The following is a 21,302-nucleotide window of genomic DNA, read 5'->3' as shown; positions in this document are numbered from 1 at the left end:
TAAGATGAAAAGCGGAGCGAGAAGAGGTGAAAATGTCTCTCATTCATTCACATAATACAGGTAAAAGTATCTCTCGTGCATATTTACTTAACAGATATCTACTGCCACCCAGTAACCAAGGGAGTAAAGCATTCACAGGATCATCCAATAGAAATCATTGAGGGGTTTCTGAATTAATAGTTTAGCGATAACACCACTAGGCCATCGCCTCCCTTTTTAAAAGGGGACAAACAATATTTTCTACTATAGAACATAGAACATAGAACAGGACAGCACAGAACAGGCCCTTCGGCCCACGATGTTGTGCCGAGCTTTATCTGAAACCAAGATCAAGCTATCCCACTCCCTATCATCCTGGTGTGCTCCATGTGCCTATCCAATAACCGCTTAAATGTTTCTAAAGTGTCTGACTCCACTATCACTGCAGGCAGTCCATTCCACACCCCAACCACTCTCTGCGTAAAGAACCTACCTCTGATATCCGTCCTGTATCTCCCACCACAAACCCTATAGTTATGCCCCCTTGTAATAGCTCCATCCACCCGAGGAAATAGTCTTTGAACGTTCACTCTATCTATCCCCTTCATCATTTTATACACCTCTATTAAGTCTCCCCTCAGCCTCCTCCGCTCCAGAGAGAACAGCCCTAGCTCCCTCAACCTTTCCTCATATGACCTACCCTCCAAACCAGGCAGCATCCTGGTAAATCTCCTCTGCACTCTTTCCAGCGCTTCCACATCCTTCTTATAGTGAGGTGACCAGAACTGCACACAATATTCCAAATGTGGTCTCACCAAGGTCCTGTACAGTTGCAGCATAACCCCACGGCTCTTAAACTCCAACCCCCTGTTAATAAAAGCTAACACACTATAGGCCTTCTTCACAGCTCTATCCACTTGAGTGGCAACCTTTAGAGATCTGTGGATATGGACCCCAAGATCTCTCTGTTCCTCCACAGTCTTCAGAACCCTACCTTTGACCCTGTAATCCACATTTAAATTTGTCCTACCAAAATGAATCACCTCACATTTATCAGGGTTAAACTCCATTTGCCATTTTTCAGCCCAGCTTTGCATCCTATCTATGTCTCTTTGCAGCCTACAACAGCCCTCCACCTCATCCACTACTCCACCAATCTTGGTGTCATCAGCAAATTTACTGATCCACCCTTCAGCCCCCTCCTCTAAGTCATTAATAAAAATCACAAAGAGCAGAGGACCATACACTAAAATGAGTGTATGTAATTAAAACAATGTTGCCGTAGCGATACCTGTGGCTCCCCAATGATTTCTATTGGATGACCCTGCTATAGAATGCAAACGGTTTTAAATATATCCTTACCAGTTTCTGGTTTGGAGTATTCGAGACACAGGATCTCAGAGTCATGGGCCTCCACTTGAAGGAGCTCTCTCAGTAGCTGGAGATCATGGACCCTGAGAGATACAATGCAACATAGCTACGTCAGTCCAGTCTGGGCTGTAACATGTACTTAGTGTAGGATGGACGGATAAATTGACTGCAGACAACCAAGCTAGTTGTGAGAGTCACCCCTTACCCTTGTCTTCGCTGATTACCTCACCCGGAATCCTCAGGGCAATAGATTTCAGATTGAGCCTTTGTCTTTAAATCCCACCGTGCCCGTGACACTCCAGTTCTGACCCACCCCTATGTACGCTGACTGTCGTACCCTCACACTGAGGCCTCGCTGTCTGGAATTCCTTCTCTAAACCTCTCCACCACCTTCCTTCTCCTTGTGTAAGGTCACCTTTACAAACCATTCTTTTGACCGGGTTTTAGAGAACAGACACTATCTGTTCTCCCCGTGTCTGCGTGGGTTTCCTCCGGGTGCTCCGCTTTCCTCCCACAGTCCACAAATCTCCCTAAGCCTACCAATCTTTGGACACTAAGGGGCAATTTAGCATGGCCAATTCACCAAACCTGCACATTTTTGGACTGTGGGAGGAAACCGGAGCATCCGGAGGAAACCCACGGGGAGAGAAAGTGCAAACTCCACACAGACAGTGTCCCGAGGCTGGAATCAAACCCGGGTCACTGGCGCTGTGAGGCAGCAGTGTTAATCACTGTTCCTATCTTTTTATCTCATTAATTCCCAGGATCTGCAAATTATAAAACCCCTCTCTTAAAATTCTCTTGTTTTGAAATACAAGCTTGCTATCGGCCAATCACTGCTCATCTCCTCTTCAGAAGCTTGAAGATGTCTTGCGCTATAGACCTTGGTCAGTCAGCTAAGTGTCTCTTAATAAAACTTGACAGATAATATGTACATCTGCTGTTAATTCAAAGTCACTTCATTCAGATCACTTACATCTGTTGCACAAAAATGACTCAAGCGATTACAGTGCAGAAAGTGTCAACACTCAGTCTGAGCTCCATGGTGGCCATTGCTGCCTCAGAAAACACGACTCCAAAATCTGTGGGGGGGGCACAACCCACAGTTTGGGGAGCCCTGGCCATAGAGTACCAGGCTTATGATCTTAAGATATAGGAGCAGAATTAGGCCATTCGGCCCATCAAGTCTGCTCCGCCATTCGATGCTGACTGATATGTTTCTCAAACCCATTCTCCCACCTTTTCCCCGTAACATTTGATCCCTTTACCAATCAAGAACCTATCTATCTCTGTCTTAAAGACACTCAATGATCTGTCCTCCACAGCCTTCTGGGGCAGAGAATTCCATAGATTCACCGCCCTGTGGCTGAAGAAATTCCTCGTCACCTCAGTTCTAAAGGGTTGTCCCTTTACTCTGAGGCTGTGCCCTCGGATCCTAGCCTCTCCGACTAATGGAAACATCTTTCCCACGTCCACTCTACCCAGGCCTTTCAGTATTCTGTAAGCTTCAATGAGATTCCCCCCTCATCCTTCTAAACTCCATCGAGTACAGACCCAGAGTCCTCAAACGCTCCTCATACCTCAAGCTTTTCATTCCCGGGAACCACCTCTGGACCCTCTGCAAGGCCAGCACAACCTTCCTTAGATACAGGGCACATAATTGCTCACAATATTCCAAATGTGGTCTGACCAGAGCTTTATAAAGCCTCAGCAGTACAACCCTCCTCTTGTATTCTAGTCCTCTTGAAATGAATGCTAATATTTGCATTTGTCTTCCTAATTACCAATTCAACTTGCAAGTTAACCTAAAGAGAATCCTGAACCAGGGCTCCCAAATCCCTTTGTGTTTCTGAATTCTCTCCCCATTTAGAAAATAGTCTTGGAGTATCTCACTGCCCCCAGTGCTGGACTTTCTCAGTACCCGGCCAATTTAGCTGAGTGGGAGAATTCTTCCTGGAGGTGATGTACCTCAGAGTTCCAGCCCGGTCACCAGATGCCATGTGCTGTCCATCAGGGCTCACACACAACGTTCTGATTCCAGTCTTCACCTCAGCAGTTTGGGAATCGGGTTTGTCAGAGCCGCCCGCTGTGGTGTTTTCCACATCCAGCAAGGTCGACGTGTTGGAGTCCATGTAGAGAATCTTCAGCAAGTCCTGGATTTTGACAAGGAGAAATTCAAAACAATTTCAAAGAACAAAGAACAATACAGCACAGGAACAGGCCCTTCGGCCCTCCAAGCCCGCGCCGCTCCCTGGTCCAAACTAGACCATTCTTTTGTATCCCTCCATTCCCACTCCGTTCATGTGGCTATCTAAATAAGTCTTAAACGTTCCCAGTGTGTCCGCCTCCACCACCTTGCCCGGCAGCGCATTCCAGGCCCCCACCACCCTCTGTGTAAAATACGTCCTTCTGATATCTGTTTTAAACCTCCCCCCCCCTCACCTTGAACCTATGACCCCTCGTGAACGTCACCACCGACCTGGGAAAAAGCTTCCCACCGTTCACCCTATCTATGCCTTTCATAATTTTATACACCTCTATTAGGTCACCCCTCATCCTCCGTCTTTCCAGTGAGAACAACCCCAGTTTACCCAATCTCTCCTCATAACTAAGCCCTTCCATACCAGGCAACATCCTGGTAAACCTCCTCTGCACTCTCTCTAAAGCCTCCACGTCCTTCTGGTAGTGTGGCGACCAGAACTGGGCGCAGTATTCCAAATGCGGCCGAACCAACGTTCTATACATCTGCAACATCAGACCCCAACTTTTATACTCTATGCCCCGTCCTATAAAGGCAAGTATGCCATATGCCTTATTCACTACCTTCTCCACCTGTGACGTCGCCTTCAAGGATCTGTGGACTTGCACACCCAGGTCCCTCTGCATATCTACACCCTTTATGGTTCTGCCATTTATCGTATAGCTCCCCCCGATGTTAGTTTTACCAAAATGCATCACTTTGCATTAATCTGGATTGAACTCCATCTGCCATTTCTTTGCCCAAATTTCCAGCCTATCTATATCCTTCTGTAGCCTCTGGCAATGTTCCTCACTATCTGCAAGTCCAGCCATTTTCAGCTCTCACCTGTGTGTGTCCGTGTTTGTGCATGTACAGGTGCGTTCAAACCTGTACAGATACAAGTGTGGGCATGTCAGTACATGTACCTGTGTCCTCCAATGGGAATATGAAAGATGCAAGAGTGGGAATCTGCGTGTATATGATCTCAGCACATCCAAAGTGTTTTGGAGCCAACCAAGTACTTTGGAAATGTAGTCACTGTTGTAATGTAGGACATGTGGGGGTGGCACAGTGGTTAGCACTGCTGCCTCACAGCGCCAGGGACCCAAGTTCGATTCCTGGCTTAGGTCACTGTCTGTGTGGAGTCTGCACATTCTCCCCGTATCTGTGTGGGTTTCCTCCGGGTACTCCGGTTTCCTCCTGGCCGTGCTAAATTGCCCCTTAGTGTCAGGGAGATTAGCTAGGTCAATTGCATGGGGTTATGGGGATAAGGCCTGGGTGGGATTGTGGTTGGTGCAGACTCGATGGGCTGAATGGCCTCCTTCTGCACTTAGGATTCTATATGACACAGCAAGATCCCACAAACCCACATGGTAATGGTCGGGTAATCCATTGTCTTGATGTTGGTTGATGGATAAGTACAAAACGCTGGAGGAGGCCTTCACATCGTCCCCTCAAAATAACACCGTGGGATCATTTACGTCTATCTGAGTGAACAAGCGGGCCTCACTCAGGGCTAGAATCATTGACCAGGTTACACGATGAGTACACAGCAGCGTGGCCACAATTTGGATGGGAGCCGGACATTTAACAATGGGGCACTTGGGAGGAATAAAGTCAGTAGGACCCACAAACCTGTTCCACCATTTATTAGATCATAGCTGCTCTGCCTCTTAGCTCCATCGGCCTGCCCTGTTTGCACAATCCCTTAAGATCTTCCCGAACAAATATCCAGCGGTTTTCAAATGACGTCCAAGTTGCAGCAGCTTGGTGGGGGACGGAGTTCCAGATTCCCGTTACATTTTGTGATTCCTCACATCCCGCTGAACCACTTAGCTCTAAGGCCATACCCCCTTGTTGTAGACGCCCCAGAGGAGGTCAGGAGATAATATAGAGGAAGTAAGGGCAGCGTTGCCAGGGGAAGGAGCAAAGTGAAAGTCTTGAGGAACTTTTAAAGTCATCACCAAATCCCAGCCCATTTGACTGCAGCTTACAATAGATAGATACAGCCCACAGGCAAAGTTGCCGAATGGCTGAGGCACTGGGTGAAGACATCAGAGTCTTTGTTTTTCATGGGATGTGGGTGTTGTTGGCAAGGCCAGCATTTATTGCCCATCCCTAACTGCCCTTGAATAGAGTGGCTTGCTGCGACATTTCAGATTGCATTTTAAGCAATTGCTGTGGCTCTGGAGTCACATGTAGGCCAGACCGGGTGAGGACAGCAGATTTCCTTCCCTGAAGGACATTAGTGAAGCTGATGGGTTTTTATGACAAACTGGTGGGATTCGAACCCGTGTCGCCACAGATTTACCCTGGATCTCTGGAATACCAGTCCAGTGGCAATAACACTACTCCATTGTCTCCTCAAGAGTTCAAATGCCAGCATGCCAAGCTGCAGGATGTAATTCAATCAATTTATGGGCCAGCACTAGAGTAATGACCATGAGAGTCCTGGTCTCAGTGACTCGAGTCTGTGCAATTGTCTGGGATTGCAGGGGCACTTACGTTGCTGATCATGTTCCGATGCAGTGAGGTCCCGTGGGTGCTGGAGCCCTCGGTGTTCCAGAGTCGGAGGGTGTTGTCCGATGAGCAGGTAATGAAGGAGCCTGGAGGCAGACATGCCCGATTACTATCCTCTACTTCCGGGTACACCTGTTAAACACAATGATACACACTCTGAATGTTCAGCAGCAATTAGGAGTCTGAGCATGATATTTGAAAACAGAAAGGCCAAATCCATACTCAAAGAGGCCTGGGACTTAACCAGGGGCTAAAATTTATGTAACCTCTGAACTGCTAGTTACACAGCCTAGGTGATGTGAGTTTAAAGTTTATTTATCAGTGTCACAAGTTGGCTTACATTAACACTGTAACAAGGCCTACTGATAGACTGTTAATGGCCTAATCCTTTTCATCCGTGACTCCTGAATGGACTTCCAATTCCCAATGTTTCTGGGCCTGTTTTTCTACTGAGGAAGACTTATCGCAGCTTCTGAGGAAGCATGATTTCATACTATAATGAGGAAGTGTAATCTACGCAGCAGATAAATGTGAGGTGATTCATTTTGGTAGGACTAATTTAAATGTGGATTACAGGGTCAAAGGTAGGGTTCTGAAGACTGTGGAGGAACAGAGAGATCTTGGGGTTCATATCCACAGATCTCTAAAGGTTGCCACTCAAGTGGATAGAGCTGTGAAGAAGGCCTATAGTGTGTTAGCTTTTATTAACAGGGGGTTGGAGTTTAAGAGCCGTGGGGTTATGCTGCAACTGTACAGGACCTTGGTGAGACCACATTTGGAATATTGTGTGCAGTTCTGGTCACCTCACTATAAGAAGGATGTGGAAGCGCTGGAAAGAGTGCAGAGGAGATTTACCAGGATGCTGCCTGGTTTGGAGGGTAGGTCTTATGAGGAAAGGTTGAGGGAGCTAGGGCTGTTCTCTCTGGAGCGGAGGAGGCTGAGGGGAGACTTAATAGAGGTTTATAAAATGATGCAGGGGATAGATAGAGTGAACGTTCAAAGACTATTTCCTCGGGTGGATGGAGCTATTACAAGGGGGCATAACTATAGGGTTCGTGGTGGGAGATATAGGAAGGATATCAGAGGTAGGTTCTTTACGCAGAGAGTGGTTGGGGTGTGGAATGGACTGCCTGCAGTGATAGTGGAGTCAGACACTTTAGGAACATTTAAGCGGTTATTGGATAGGCACATGGAGCACACCAGGATGATAGGGAGTGGGATAGCTTGATCTTGGTTTCAGATAAAGCTCGGCACAACATCGTGGGCCGAAGGGCCTGTTCTGTGCTGTACTGTTCTATGTTCTATGTTATACATTGCATCAAGTTGGAGTTGCTGGAAAGGATTGCGGTTCTGATATCTCCCTTTGTTAGTTTTTCTGTTATAGGGAAATGCTTTGATTCTGTTTATCGGCATTGCTGAAATTACTGGCTCGCTTTGTGAATCCAGGCTCTCTCTGATCCAGGCAGAGTGGGGGCAATTCTCCCAACCCGCTGTGCTGACCATTTAGCGCAGTGGGCCGGGAGAATCCAGCAGCGCCTGATCTGTAGGATCCGTGCTGGGCATTCTGCTCCGATAGTGTCTCCCAGCACCGGATTCCCAGTGGCATCAACTCTAAGCCGGAAATTGGCAGGGAGGCACATAAATTATTAAAACGAGCTTCTCCGTATATTTTAAATGTGATTAGTAGGCCCGGGACTGAAATCTCCGGGCCCGCTAGCATCTCTGCCCTTGCCCGCCAGAGTGGTTCACTCCAGCGGGGAATACAATAGCTCCCCACTTTCAGGAAGCAAGCGGCCCGACCCCACTGGAGTGAAGGGGGTGCAATCGGCACCCCCCAGAGGGTCAGACGGCAAGGGTGTGCCCCCTGGGCATTGGCACCCTGGCAGTGCCAGCCTAGGCCCGCTGGCACTGCCCAAGGGGCAAAGTGCCAATGTCCGGGGGCACCTTGGCACGGCCCATCGAACATTGGGCAGTGACAAGGGGTGGGGTCTAATAGAGGCAGGGCCTGATGGAGGCAGGGCCTTATAGGGGGCGATTGGTGGGGATGGGGGGGTTCTGCTGCCACTCTGCACTTTGGTATCGAGCAGAGGGAGGGAGGCCAGCAATCAGGGACAGACATCGGCGGGGGGGGGTTGTGGGTTGGGGGTGGGGGGGGGCGTCGGTATGCAGGGTGGATGAAGGGTTCAGGACTGCTGGAGAGGGGGAATCGGACTGGGAGGCGGGAGATCAGGGCTGCGCGGGGGGGGGGGGGTCGAGGCTGGGCCTGGGCATGCTTGGGGGTCCAGCGATTGGGCCCTGAGGGGCTCAGAGAGGCAGCGATACGGGGGTCAGGGGGCTGGCCAGCAATCAGGAGGCCGGCAGTGCGGGGCCACTGCCCATACACCGATCTCGGCGCTGACCGATCACCGCATGCGCGGTGGCCCCGCTCAGCGCATTGCTGAGGCCTCTCCAGTGAGAATAGGCCCCACCCACTGATTTTTCGAGTGATTCACGCCAGTGCAATCTGCAGTGCAGAGTGTGGGAGATTCATTTTAAACTCCCACTGAAAAAAACAGCACGATTTACTCCAGTTTTCACGCAAATTCGACACTTAGAATTTTTTTGGGAGAATCCAGGCCAGTGTCCATCAAGACACAGACTGTGCTTGTAGCTCCTGACAAAGTTTGCAGGCAGAATTAACTCTGAGCAACGGCTTAAATCAGGCAATATTGGATCAGCCTCTCGTTGTACATCTCTCCCAATTACTTCAATAGAAAGGAAAATTCAGGCATGACATAGAATCATCGAATCCCCACAGTGCAGAAGGAGGCCATTCGGTCCAACACGTCTACACTGACTCTCTGACAGAGTATTTTACCCAGGTCCTCTCCCCCATCCTGTCCCTGTAAACCCACACATTTACCATGGCCAATCCCCCTAACCTACACAGCTTGGGACACTAAGGGGCAATTTAACATGGCTGATCGACCTAACCAGCACATCTTTGGACTGTGAGAGGAAACCGAGCACCCGGAGGAAACCCACGCAGACACGGGGAGAACGCGCAGGTTCCGCACAGTCAGCCAAGGCCGGAATTGAACTCAGGCCCCTGGAGCTGTGAGGCAGCAGTGCTAACCACTGTGCCATCGTGCAGCTATTATCAATATTGCCCATTTTGCGCCATCAGCCGGACTTCATATTGTATAGTGACACTGATCAGAGCTTTCCAGATGGCAGACTACTTGAGGTGAGTGGGCCGGATAATGTTCTTCTGTCAGAAAATATTGGACGGGTTGGGGTTGGGGGGAGGAAAGAAAGGAAGGGAATAAGAGAGGAGAGGAGGAGATGAAGGGAGAAGGGAGGGAGGAAATGAAAGAGGATTCGTTTGAGAGGAAGGGAAGGAAGACTAGCATTTATATCACACCCTATCCAGGATGTCCCAAAGCAACAGTCAACAAAGAACAGTTGAAGCGTAGACACTGTTGTAATGTAGAAACTGAGACTTAGGGAATGTGTGTGAGGAACCCTTGGATGCAAAGCAGCCTCCAATATGCTGTAAGGAGGAAGCTGTCTTGTTTAATTTCTTTTCCAAATGTCTTTCCATGGCCTTACCTCGACACTCCAAACGCAAGATGCATGGTAGAGAGCAGAGTACACTTTCCCGACCTTCTTAAAGTCCCTCACATCCCACACGTACAGACTGTGGTCATTGTACACGCATGACAGCCAGCGGTTCGTGGGGTCGTAGGTCAGTGCAATGGTGTCTGGGTACTTGGCATCTGTTCTGTTTGAGAATAGGTGGCTGGAGAAGGAATAAAACGATGTTAGTAAACCATCATTGTAAAAGGGCAATGACACAGGACAGAGTAGTGTTGCTAAGTGAACTGCAACCTCTCGCTTTGCACGTACCCTCCTTTATGCTTGCTTAATTTGAGCTTTTGCTTCAACAAGACAGAATTCCAATGATTGAAAGTCAAACCTCTAGTTCCACCATTGCCTCCATCAGAACTACCATTTGGCTCGGCAGGAACCATTGGGTTTTGGTCACACGGTTGAAAGATCCGTCTGACTGCAGCGTGTGTGGGCTCCGCTTAGCAATGTGTTCACCTTGATTTACAGAGTTGTACAGACGGGGAAATGCCCAGGCCAAACCCCCAGCCTGTGTTAACTGATTTCAACCAGGGCCAGCTACTGGGGGAAGTAGGGTGGCAGGGCCTATAGTTAGCGTCTCCTGTGGGTTTCGAGATCCCAACATCAGGTTACAACAGGGGTCAGAACTTTGCACTGTGTGAAAGGCAGTCACCTGGAAATGATTTCCCCCCCCCAATTGGCCAATTAGAGGTCAGGGGGCGGACTCGCAGAACTGGAGGGCCAAAGGGAGGCCCTTCAGCCAGCTATTTCAGATAAGCGAGAAGGCGGCCATTTCAAGATAGAGATAAATAAGTAAATAAAATGTTAAATAAAAGGAGTGATTCAGCAACAAGTCCCCTGGTCTGGAGGGGAAGCACCTCCACACGGTGGTGGCCTGTGACCTTAGCTACAGGTAAGGGGGAGGGGGAAAGTGTCTCAAAGCTTACCTGGTGAAGAGATCCTCCAGACTCTCATCGTGAGGCTGTTGCCTGGTGACCAGCCGGGTCCCCAGTGATTTACGGGGTGAAGTGGGGTGAGGGGCAGGCCCAATGGAAAATTCCAATTGGCTTCTGACAATAGGCTTTCAAATCAGGTTAACCGCCACTGCTGGTGGGCAGGGAGCCCTGCTGCCTCCTAGTGGGCAGGTACCTAGTGGGCAGGGAGCCCTGCTGCCTCCTAGTGGGCAGGTACCTGGTGGGCAGGGAGCCCTGCTGCCTCCTAGTGGGCAGGTACCTGGTGGGCAGGTAGCCCTACTGCCTCCTAGTGGGCAGGTACCTGGTGGGCAGGGAGCCCTGCTGCCTCCTAGTGGGCAGGTGCCTGGTGGACAGGTAACCCTGCTGCCTCCTAGTGGGCAGGTACCTGGTGGGCAGGTAGCCCTACTGCCTCCTAGTGGGCAGGTACCTGGTTGGCAGGGAGCCCTGCTGCCTCCTAGTGGGCAGGCACCTTGTGGGCTGGTAGCTCTGCTGCCTCCTAGTGGGCAGGTACCTGGTGGGCAGGGAGCCGTGCTGCCCCTATTCCCAAATCTGGGATAACCAGCCCAGGGAAGGATGCAGCCAGTAAACTGGCCTTCTCCACCTGGACTGCAGCAGTTCAAGAAGGCAGCTCACCACCACTTTCTCATAGGCAACTGGGGAGAGGTGAAAAATGTTGGCCTTGCCAGCAATGTTCACAAATAAAGTATAAATATTTTCTACAAACAGAAGACGCATGATCTGGCTCAGGAATGAACCTCGCTTCAGTCAAAGATGTGCGGGTTAGGTGGATTAGCCATGCTAAATTGCCCCTTAGTGTGCGGGGGATTAGCAGGGTAAATACGTGGGGTTACGGGGATAGGGCCTGGGTGGATTGTTGTCAGAGCAGGCTCGATGGGCCGAATGGCCTCCTTCTGCACTGTAGGGATTCTATGATTCAACATGCACTTTTCTAGTCCCTAGTTCGAAGAACTTAGGAAAGTAGGAAAAGGTCCATCATAATGTCTCCCACCATCTCAGTAATGGCAGAACAGAGCGAGGGAGGAGTTACTGACCAATTATAACAATCAATCCCTGCCAATCAGTCTACATTCCAGAGATGAGGGGTTAGTCGTATGAAGAGAGATTGAACAGCTTAGGGCCGATATTCTCTGGAATTTAGAAGAATGAGGGGAGATCAAATTGTGGGATGTAAGATGATAAAAGGTATGGATAAAGTAGACGTGGAGCGGATGCTTCCGCTGGTGGGGCATTCTCTAGGACGAGAGGTCATAGTCTTAGGATAAGAGGTAGCAAATTTAAAACAGAGTTGAGGAGAAACTACTTCCCCCAAAGGGCTGTGAATCTGTGGAATTCGCTGTCCCAAAGTGCAGTGGATGCTGGGACAGTGAGTAAATTTAAGGAGGAGTTAGACAGATTTTTTTATTGGTAATGGGTTGAAAGATTATGGGGGACTGGCAGGAAAATAGGGAGCATATCAGCCATGATTGAATGGCGGAGCAGACTCGATGGGCTGAATGGCCTAATTCTGCTCCTATATCTTATGAACTTTATGAATTTATGAGCAGGGCCAGACAAGACACGAGGAAAATCCTCAGTGGTGCAGAGGTTCAAGCAGCGCAGGCCCAAAGAATGGGCCCTCAGGTGAGGGAGTGAAGACAGTTGGATCCCATTAACTCTACTGAAGAATACTAGATGAGACAAAAAGAAAATTGGCGGCAAAATAAATCTGCATTGCTCCTTTTAATAAGAGTCATTCGGCATTTAATGGCACTAACTGTATAAGTGTTGGATGGTTTGCGCTGAAGGGCAAGCCTCTCACACATCGGTAACATTTTTGCATGGAGCGCTAAACGCAGCCAAGTGCCATCAAGCCCATTTTCACATCGCAGCCTGACAGCAGCCACCCGGGAACAAGCAAAGGATTCATGGCTCGATCTGTGCATGTATTGTTCCACTCCCAGGTTCATTAACATAGCTTCTGGAGAGGCAGAAGACCGCATTCCCTCGGACAACCACCCTGCTCTACAATGAATCATCGAATCCCTACAGTGCAGAAGGAGGCCATTTGGCCCATCGAGCCTGCCCCGACCACAATCCCACCCAAGCACTATCCCCATATTTACCCTCTCAATCCTCCTGACACTAAGGGGTAATTTAGAATGGCCAGTCAACCTAACCTGCACATCTTTGGAGTGTGGGAGGAAACCGGAGCACCCGGAGGAAACCCACGCAGACACGGGGAGAATGTGCAAATCCCACACAAACAGTGACCCGAGGCCGGAATTGAACCCAGGTCCCTAGAGCTGTGAGACAGCAGTGTTAATCACTGTGCCACCGTGCTGCCCTTGAGTGTGGCACAGTGGTTAGCACTGGCACACTCAGCACCACTCTAGCCTCCGCTTGAGGGAGTGTGGGGAACTTTCTCTAGTGCCTTTGACATCCAAAGTGCTTTATGAAGTGTAGCCACTATTGTCAGGTAGGAAATGTGCCCAGCAATATGTGTACAGCAAACTCCCACAAACAACAATTGTGATAGTGACCCTCCAGTGACAGGAGTCTGGTCGGCCACTGGCAAACCATCTCCACCTGCTCCTGTGGGAAAGATGTCTTGGGAGGCTGCAGATGTCAGCAGTGAGAGAGGCTGATGTTTCGGAGGCAGTGGGGCTCACACCTGTCCAGAGGGCTGATCCTGTGTGTGTGGACTCTTTGTCGGTGGCGAGGGGGGTCTCACTTCCATCCAGCTGGATCTCAGTGTCCGTCCCTCTGCCCTGTGACGGGGTATGATTAGAAGGCTGCTGGTGTCGCTCCTGCTGGGGTGTGACCCCCCCCCCCCCCCCCCCCTCCTGATCGTCAGCCGAGGTGGCCGAGATAAACCCCATTCACAGTCACCCACATCCAGCGGACGTCACACTCTGCGAACCATTTCTCAACTCAGATCTCTGTGGTCACTGTAGACAGAAGATCTTTCCAGAATATTCCTGCAGCGGGCGAATTTCTCTACACCTCCACACAGCCCAAAGTCAGCCTGGGTCTCACCTTGGCTCTGTGGCAGCTGCGATGTCCATGCCCAGGTTGTGAGGTTTGGGCATTGTTGCAATGAAATGGAGGTTCGCAGGGTTGAAAAGCCGCACTGTCCCGTCGGCACAACCGCAGAAGATGAAATCCTCATTGAGTGACAGGCAGTTGGCCATTGTAGTCTGTCAGGAGGGGAAACGCATAACATTAGAAACAGATCACGTTCAGTACAGTTTCTCTTTAAAACTAATAAAAAGACCCTTATAGCTGTGGACTTTTCCTACAAATAAAATTCAAACAAAATGCTGTTGTATTAAAAAGAATCATTTGTTACTGCCAAAGATATCTGGTCCAGGCAGCAACATAGCGTGTCCGTGCACACACCCTCACCCTCACACACACATACACACACAAACACTCACACACACTAACTCACAAACAACACACTAACACACACCACACACACAACACCCCCCCACACACAAACAACACACTAACACACACCACACATTCAACACACATGCACACACACATTAACACACACACAGACACTCACATACACTAACTCACAAACACATTAACACACACCACACACTCAACACATGCACACACACAACACACACACACGAACACTCACACACGCTAACTCGCATACACACACATACAAGATACTCTCAAAACACATACACACTCACAACACATCGCACACATGCACACACTCAACTCACACACGCACGCACACACACACAACACATTGCACACACACACACACTCACACAACACATTGCACACACTCAATTCACATACGCACACAAACTCACACTTACACAACACACGCACGCACACACACTCAAAACACACACACTCACACACAACACATCACACACACTCAACTCACACACAACACAAACAATGCACACACATAAACTCACACTCATACAACACACACACACAACACAAACACGCACTCAACAAACATACACAGAACACACGTTCGCATGTGCACATACATGTACACACACAAGCACACGTGTGTACACACATATAAACACACAGGCACACACACGGTCACAAGCACACACAAACACAGAAGCACATGCACACACAAGCACATGCATGCACATACACACAAACATTCACGCACGCAAACACACACACACGTGTACACAGACAAACACATGCAAACAAACAAAAACAAGTACACAGATATTGGGATCACTGTATTAAAAATTTAAACACCATTTTGATTAGAATTGCGAGAACTTAAAATATTTGTGTTGGCGATTTGTTTTTATGGGGATGGGGTCAGTGAGAATCTGATGTTGCAGGGATATTAGAGGCCTTGAGGGGCTGTACAGAGGGTCAAAGCAATTGTGGATATCAGGAATTTAGGATTCAGGATAGACAAAGGGTTTGTTTTCTTGGGAAAAGGTGACTGCGGTGATTCAAATGAATGGAATCACAATTAACCAGTGATTTGAGGAAAGAGTTTGGTTACAGAGGGGAGAGACACAAATAAAAATAAGGAAATTAGGAGGGGAGGAGAGGGCGATAGAATTAACAAATGTGTTACTAAATGACGGCCGCATCAATGGTTTAAGAAGAAATGATCTTTGGCCAGGTAGAAAGAAGGGAGTGAGGATTTGGTCAGTACGCAGGTGTGTCACAAACCGAATGAGTATCTTGTTTGTCCAAATAAACCTCACCATTGTAACTCTGTCTGCCCCCTCCTGAGGTCAAATCTCCACTGGCCATCCACGTGGAACTCACCCGTGAGGCGTGGTCAGATGGGGAAGGGTGGCCGTGGCAATGGAACCAGGCACCTGTCTCATAGAATCCCTACACTGCAGAAGGAGGCCATTTGGCCCATCGAGTCTGCACTGACTCTGAAACAGAGCATTGTACCCAGGCCCTATCCCCAAATGTTTCCCATGACCAATCCACCCAACCTACACATCTTTGGAGTGTGGAGGAAACCGGACCACCCGGAGGAAACCCACGCAGACACGAGGAGAATGTGCAAACTCCACACGGTCTGTGACCCGAGGCCGGAAATCGAACCTGGGTGCCTGTCTTGGTCAATGCCTACGGGAAGTAGGCGGAGGATGAACACACGCTTGCGGGATTGGCGACCACCACAGTGGAGAGGATTTGGGAAGAGAATTACAGAGCTTCGGGCGCATGCAGCTGAATGGTGGAGCGATGGAAGAGGGGAGAGGTCAGGAGGTCAGAGTTGAAGAAATGCGAGGGTTGTAGATTGGGAGCAGATTCCAGTGATCGGGAGCAGATTCCAGTGATCGGGAGCAGATTCCAGTGATCGGGAGCAGATTCCAGTGATCGGGTGCAGATTACAGAGATCGGGTAAAGAGGGGAGGGGGGAGGGGGGGCATGGGAGGCAAACAAAGAATTGACGAGCGGTCGAATCATGAGGTAATGTAGGTCAGCCAATGGAGGGGTCAGGGGTGCATGGAGAAGGTGCAGGAAGATTCCTCACCCCCAGGGTAGCAACACGCACACAAAACACCAAGAAAGCAAATTCAAAGAGCAACAGGCTGTGGGACTCCTTGAATCCTCGTGCGTGTGAAACAGGCACGATGGTTAGTGACAGGGATGCAGGCGATGGAGGATGTCCAAGGTGAATGGGTTATGGAGGATGCGGGCACTGACGTGTACACTTACTGTCGTACTGTCTGAGTTCTTTTCAAAGTCAACAGGGGGAGAAGAGCAGCCAGGAGAGGAGAGGGAACCAAGTGTTAGAGATACAGTAAAAAGCAGCACATCGAGCGAGCAGAACACCTCACACACAGGCCACATCGCTATCCTGCCTGGCTACGTTTCCAGTGCAGATCGACAGGAGGGCAGACACTGGCAGACGCTGGGCACGGGGGCTACACATTGTCATACACACAATCTTGCGGGCAGAACCATGGATGGCAACTTCACCAACGTAGCACTTGCCACTGTTCACTGCCAGCTCCTCTGTTCGTGCATGCCCCAGTGAAGTACACACAGCATATAACCCACACACAAACTGACAGGAACAAAGGTCTAAATAAAAGCAAATTACTGTGGATGCTGGAATCTGAAACCAATAGAGAAAATGCTGGAAAATCTCAGCAGGTCTGGCAGCATCTGTGAGGAGAGAAAAGAGATGATGTTTCGAGTCCAGATGACCCTTTGTCAAAGTACATCTGGACTCGAAACGTCAGCTGTTTTCTCTCCTTACAGATGCTGCCAGACCTGCTGAGATTTTCCAGCATTTTCTCTCTAGGAACACATGTTTCTTTGACATATCCTGCGCACTGTCCCGCTCGGTGGGTATCGCTTGCCTGGCATCGTTGAAGCAGCATCGCCTGGTCATTCATTTCACTGCTGTTGGTGAGATCTTGCTGTGCGTAAGTTGGCGTTTCCGACACTATAACAAGAGGCCAGCCGGCCAGAGCTTATGAAGGCCATTCAGCCTGCTAGCCTGTTAATCAGTCTGCAAGATCCTAAACATCGCTCTCCGGGAGAACCGCGTGCAAAAGGACACACTGTAAGGAGTCGGGGAGCCTCCCTCAGTGGGGCTGCAGACACCGCTCCCCCTCCACCAGAGTTGGGTGGGCAAATAACCCCCAGTCTGGATCCCTACCCCCTGATAAGGTGGAGATCAGGTGATGCCAGGGTGGCAGAACCTTACCCGGGGCAGAATGTTATTCTCCCCTGCCGGGGGGAGGGGGGGGGGGGCAGGTTAGAAGGCGGGTGGGGCTAAGATTAGGCCTAATGCCATTCCTAGCACCAACACCCCCACCATGCCCCCACCATGGTGTTACCGGCAGAGATGGGGGCATTGGATGACCAGCCCGGGGATCATTGGGAAATCTAGCAGCTTTCGCTGCTTGGGCTGCCAGGTTAGTGTGACAGGTACTTCCTTTGCAGGCCCCCTGGGCTCATTTGGTAACAACTCCCGCTGCCCGCCCCACCCCCCTCCCTCAATTCCTGACAGTCTTTTCCCTTCTCACTGAAACCCTTTCGCACCCTCACGATTCCCTTCCCATCCTCCCTGTCCACTCCAGCACCCCACTGCACAACCCCCTCGCCAGGACCTGCTAGCCTGTCCCACCGAAAACCCTTCCTCCACTGGACCAGCCCAGTCACGGTCTTCATAAGGAACTGGCTGCAGTACCAGCAGAGACCATGGCTCCCAGTGGCGCTGCTGGGGCCCAGAGAGCTGCCGGTCATTTCATTGACCAGCCATTCCCAGAAATGAGACTTCAACCCCAGAGGGAGGCAGAAGTCTCCACCCCCCCCCCCCCCCCCCCCCACCCCGCCTTCTCCCCCTAACACCGAGCTAATTAATAACCTGCCATGCGCGGAATGGTTGCTAGGCAACCACGTAGAGCAGGGGCAAAGAATTTACACAGTGGTGGGGGGGGCACAGGAACCCCAGCACAATGTAAAACTCTGCCCATAATGAAGAGAGGTCTATTGGGTGCGGGACTGTACCCCAGCACGGAGGCTGAGGGGAGACCTGATAGAGGCCGACAACATTATGAGAGACATAGACAGAGTGGATAGTCAGAGGCTTTTTCCCAGGGTGGAAGTGTCAATTACAAGGGGGCACAGGTTCAAGGTGCGAGGGGAAAAGTTTAAGGAAGATGTTCAGGGGGAAGTTTTTCATGCAGAGAGTGGTGGCTGCCTGGAATACGCTGTCTGAGGAGGGCCGAAGGGCCTGTCCCTGTGCTGTACTTTTCTTTGTTCTTTTATGGCGAGCTTTTGGTGAGAGGACGTCCAGCGCTTTGGTTGTAAGGAGCTGCTCAGGCCATCCACCCACTGTCACGGACTCTATCACATAGATTATCATCGCCAGGTCAGGCCCCTTTCTCAGCTTCTCACCCTAGCTTGCTGGGTTAAGGTGTGACAGGCACTGACCGCCCTCCGTACCTCACCCGTCTCTGTGTCTTTAACCCTGGACACAGAACGCCAGTTGGCTATTTGACCGCAGGAGGCATCTCCTGATGGTCCGACATCCACACCTGCCTGACCAACCAGCTGCTGATCAGGAGGATGAATCCTCGGTTGATCTCTTTCGGAGCAATGCTGGACCAGTGAGTTTACTCCCTATTGCCCAGTCCTTCCAGTAACCGGAAGTTAAACCCGCAGACTCCTGCTTACCCCGGGCAGTGCCAACGCTCACTAAAGCTGCTGGGTAGGGCATCTGGATCCGTTCAAGGTTGGTGAACAGTTGCAGGCACAGAGGTAACAGCGCTGTCTCGCCGAGAATTGCCCGCGATGTTCCTCTAACTGCCTTCCATGATTTCAGTAGAAATCTCATTCAGACGGGTTAAAAAAAAAATGGAGGGATCCCCCCACACCTGCAGGACAACAATAAATCGCGAGAACCTCCACAACATTTCCCAACATCTGGCTCTACCCACGATAAGAAGTCTCACAACACCAGGTTAAAGTTCTTACCTGGTGTTGTGAGACTTCTTACTGTATTTACCCCAGTCCAACGCCGGCATCTCCACATCATGTCTACCCACGATTGACAGGGTGATGCACTGAAGTGGGGTGTCGGGGTGACACCAGCAGTTTCTGTTATCATTGCTTCGAGGCTTAGGTGAGGTTTGGGAATTACAGATATTCCCGGCTGTTGGCAAATGTTACCTTTTATTGAACATTCTACTATTTACAGTAAAGTCTTAGTACGAGACTCTGCATAGAACTATCTCTCCGCATACTCTGTTGCATTTGATGTTACATCAATACATCACTGATGAGTGTAGTTTGTATTTACATATTTAACATTAACTCCTAAAACCCACCAACGCCTCTACTTTCTCAGAAGACTAAGGAAATTTGGCATGTTAGCTACGACTCTCACCAACTTTTACAGATGCACCATAGAAAGCATTCTTTCTGGTTGTATCACAGCTTGGTATGGCTCCTGCACTGCCCAAGACCACAAGAAACTACAAAAGGTCGTGAATGTAGCCCAATCCATCACGCAAACCAGCCTCCCATCCATTGACTCTGTCTACACTTCCTGCTGCCTCGGCAAAGCAGCCAGCATAAATTAAGGACCCCACACACCCCGGACATTCTCTCTTCCACCTTCTTCCTTCGGGAAAAAGATGCATAAGTCTGAGGTCACGTACCAACTGACTCAAGAACAGCTTCTTCCCTGCTGCTGTCAGACTTTTGAATGGACTTACCTTGCATTAAATTGATTTTTCTCTGCACCCTAGCTATGGCTGTAACACTACATTCTGCACTCTCTCCTTTCCTTCTCTATGAACGGTATGTTTTGTCTGTATAGTGCACAAGAACAATACTTTTCACTGTATGTTAATACATGTGACAATAATAAATCAAATCAAATCAAAACAAAGAAAAGGTGCAAGGAAGAACCAACTTGTATTTCGATCGTGTCTTTCACAATGTCCTAAAGCGTTTTGCAACTGTTAAAGTTAGGGGCAGGCGATGGCCTAGTGGTATTATCGCTAGACTATTAATCCAGAGGCTCAGCTAATGTTCTGGGGACCTGTTCGAATCCCGCCACAGCAGGTGGTGGAATTTAAATTCAATAAAAAATATCTGGAATTAATGAAACCATTGTTGATTGTCAGGAAAAACCCATCTGGTTCACTAATGTCCTTTAGGGAAGGAAATCTGCCATCCTTACCTGGTTTGGCCTACATGTGACTCCAGAACCACAGCAATGTGGTTGACTCTCAACTGCTCTCCAAGGGCAACTAGGGATGGGCAATAAATGCTGGCCCAGCCAGCAATGCCATGGCCAATGAATGAAAAAAGTGCCACTGAGATGCAGTCATTGTTGTAATGTAGGAAAGGCAGCAGCCTTGGGTGCACAGCAAGATCCCAAAAACAGTACTGAGATCATGTCCAGATATGGTAAGAAGTCTCACAACACCAGGTTAAAGTCCAACAGGTGTATGTGGAATCACGAGCTTTCAGAGCACTGCTCCTTCATCAGGTGGCTCACAGTCAAATAAACCTGTTGGACTTTAACCTGATGTTGTGAGACTTCTTACTGTGCCCCACCCCAGTCCAACACCGGCATCTCCACATCGTGTCCAGATAATCAGGGTGGATTTTAGTGATCTTGGGTTAAATAATGGGCAATGGACACCGGCAGAAACCACCCTGCCCCTTTCTTCAAATGAGCACTGCAGCTCTATTCTATCCCCCTGAGTGCAGGCAGAGCCTCATTTAACATTGCAGTGAAAAGACAGCCCATGAACAGTACAACACTCCCTCAATACCGCACTGGAATGTCACTCTGTGCGCAATGAAGAGAGGTCTATAGGGTGTGGGATTTTACCCCAGCACAGAGGCTGAGGGGAAACCTGATAGAGGTCTACAAAATTATGAGAGGCATAGACAGGGTGATAGGTCAGAGGCTTTTTCCCAGGGTGAAAGTGTCAATTACAACATATGCCAGTTTTGAGACTCTGAGGTGAATACCCAATCAGTCACGGTCGAGGCTGAGAGTTTCTTGCTAAATGGGATGTTTACAGAAATCAGCAGCTTAAGTGCTCAAGCAGAGGGAGAAGAGCAGCTTAGTCAAGCGCGATGGGATCACAATGCCA

At 49.6% G+C, this 21,302-nt stretch overlaps 1 protein-coding gene across 1 annotated transcript in view; it reads right to left on the bottom strand.

Moving 5' to 3' along the window:
- Window positions 1–21,302, bottom strand: part of LOC144506983 (mitogen-activated protein kinase-binding protein 1-like) — a 287,588-nt gene that overhangs the window by 115,260 nt on the left and 151,026 nt on the right. Inside the window, exons 8-12 of the mRNA XM_078233486.1 lie at window positions 13,729–13,889; window positions 9,701–9,890; window positions 6,095–6,241; window positions 3,319–3,503; window positions 1,342–1,433 (exon numbers count right to left, since the gene is read on the bottom strand). Of these exons, the coding sequence (XP_078089612.1) occupies window positions 1,342–1,433; window positions 3,319–3,503; window positions 6,095–6,241; window positions 9,701–9,890; window positions 13,729–13,889 (775 nt within the window). The remainder of the gene's footprint in view (window positions 1–1,341; window positions 1,434–3,318; window positions 3,504–6,094; window positions 6,242–9,700; window positions 9,891–13,728; window positions 13,890–21,302) is intronic.

The sequence above is a fragment of the Mustelus asterias genome, chromosome 18 (genome assembly GCF_964213995.1).
Source record: "Mustelus asterias chromosome 18, sMusAst1.hap1.1, whole genome shotgun sequence".
Classification (NCBI taxonomy): Eukaryota; Metazoa; Chordata; class Chondrichthyes; order Carcharhiniformes; family Triakidae; genus Mustelus; species Mustelus asterias.
The sequence above is the reverse complement of the archived record's forward strand: the minus strand, read 5'-3'. Positions and strand labels throughout refer to the sequence as shown.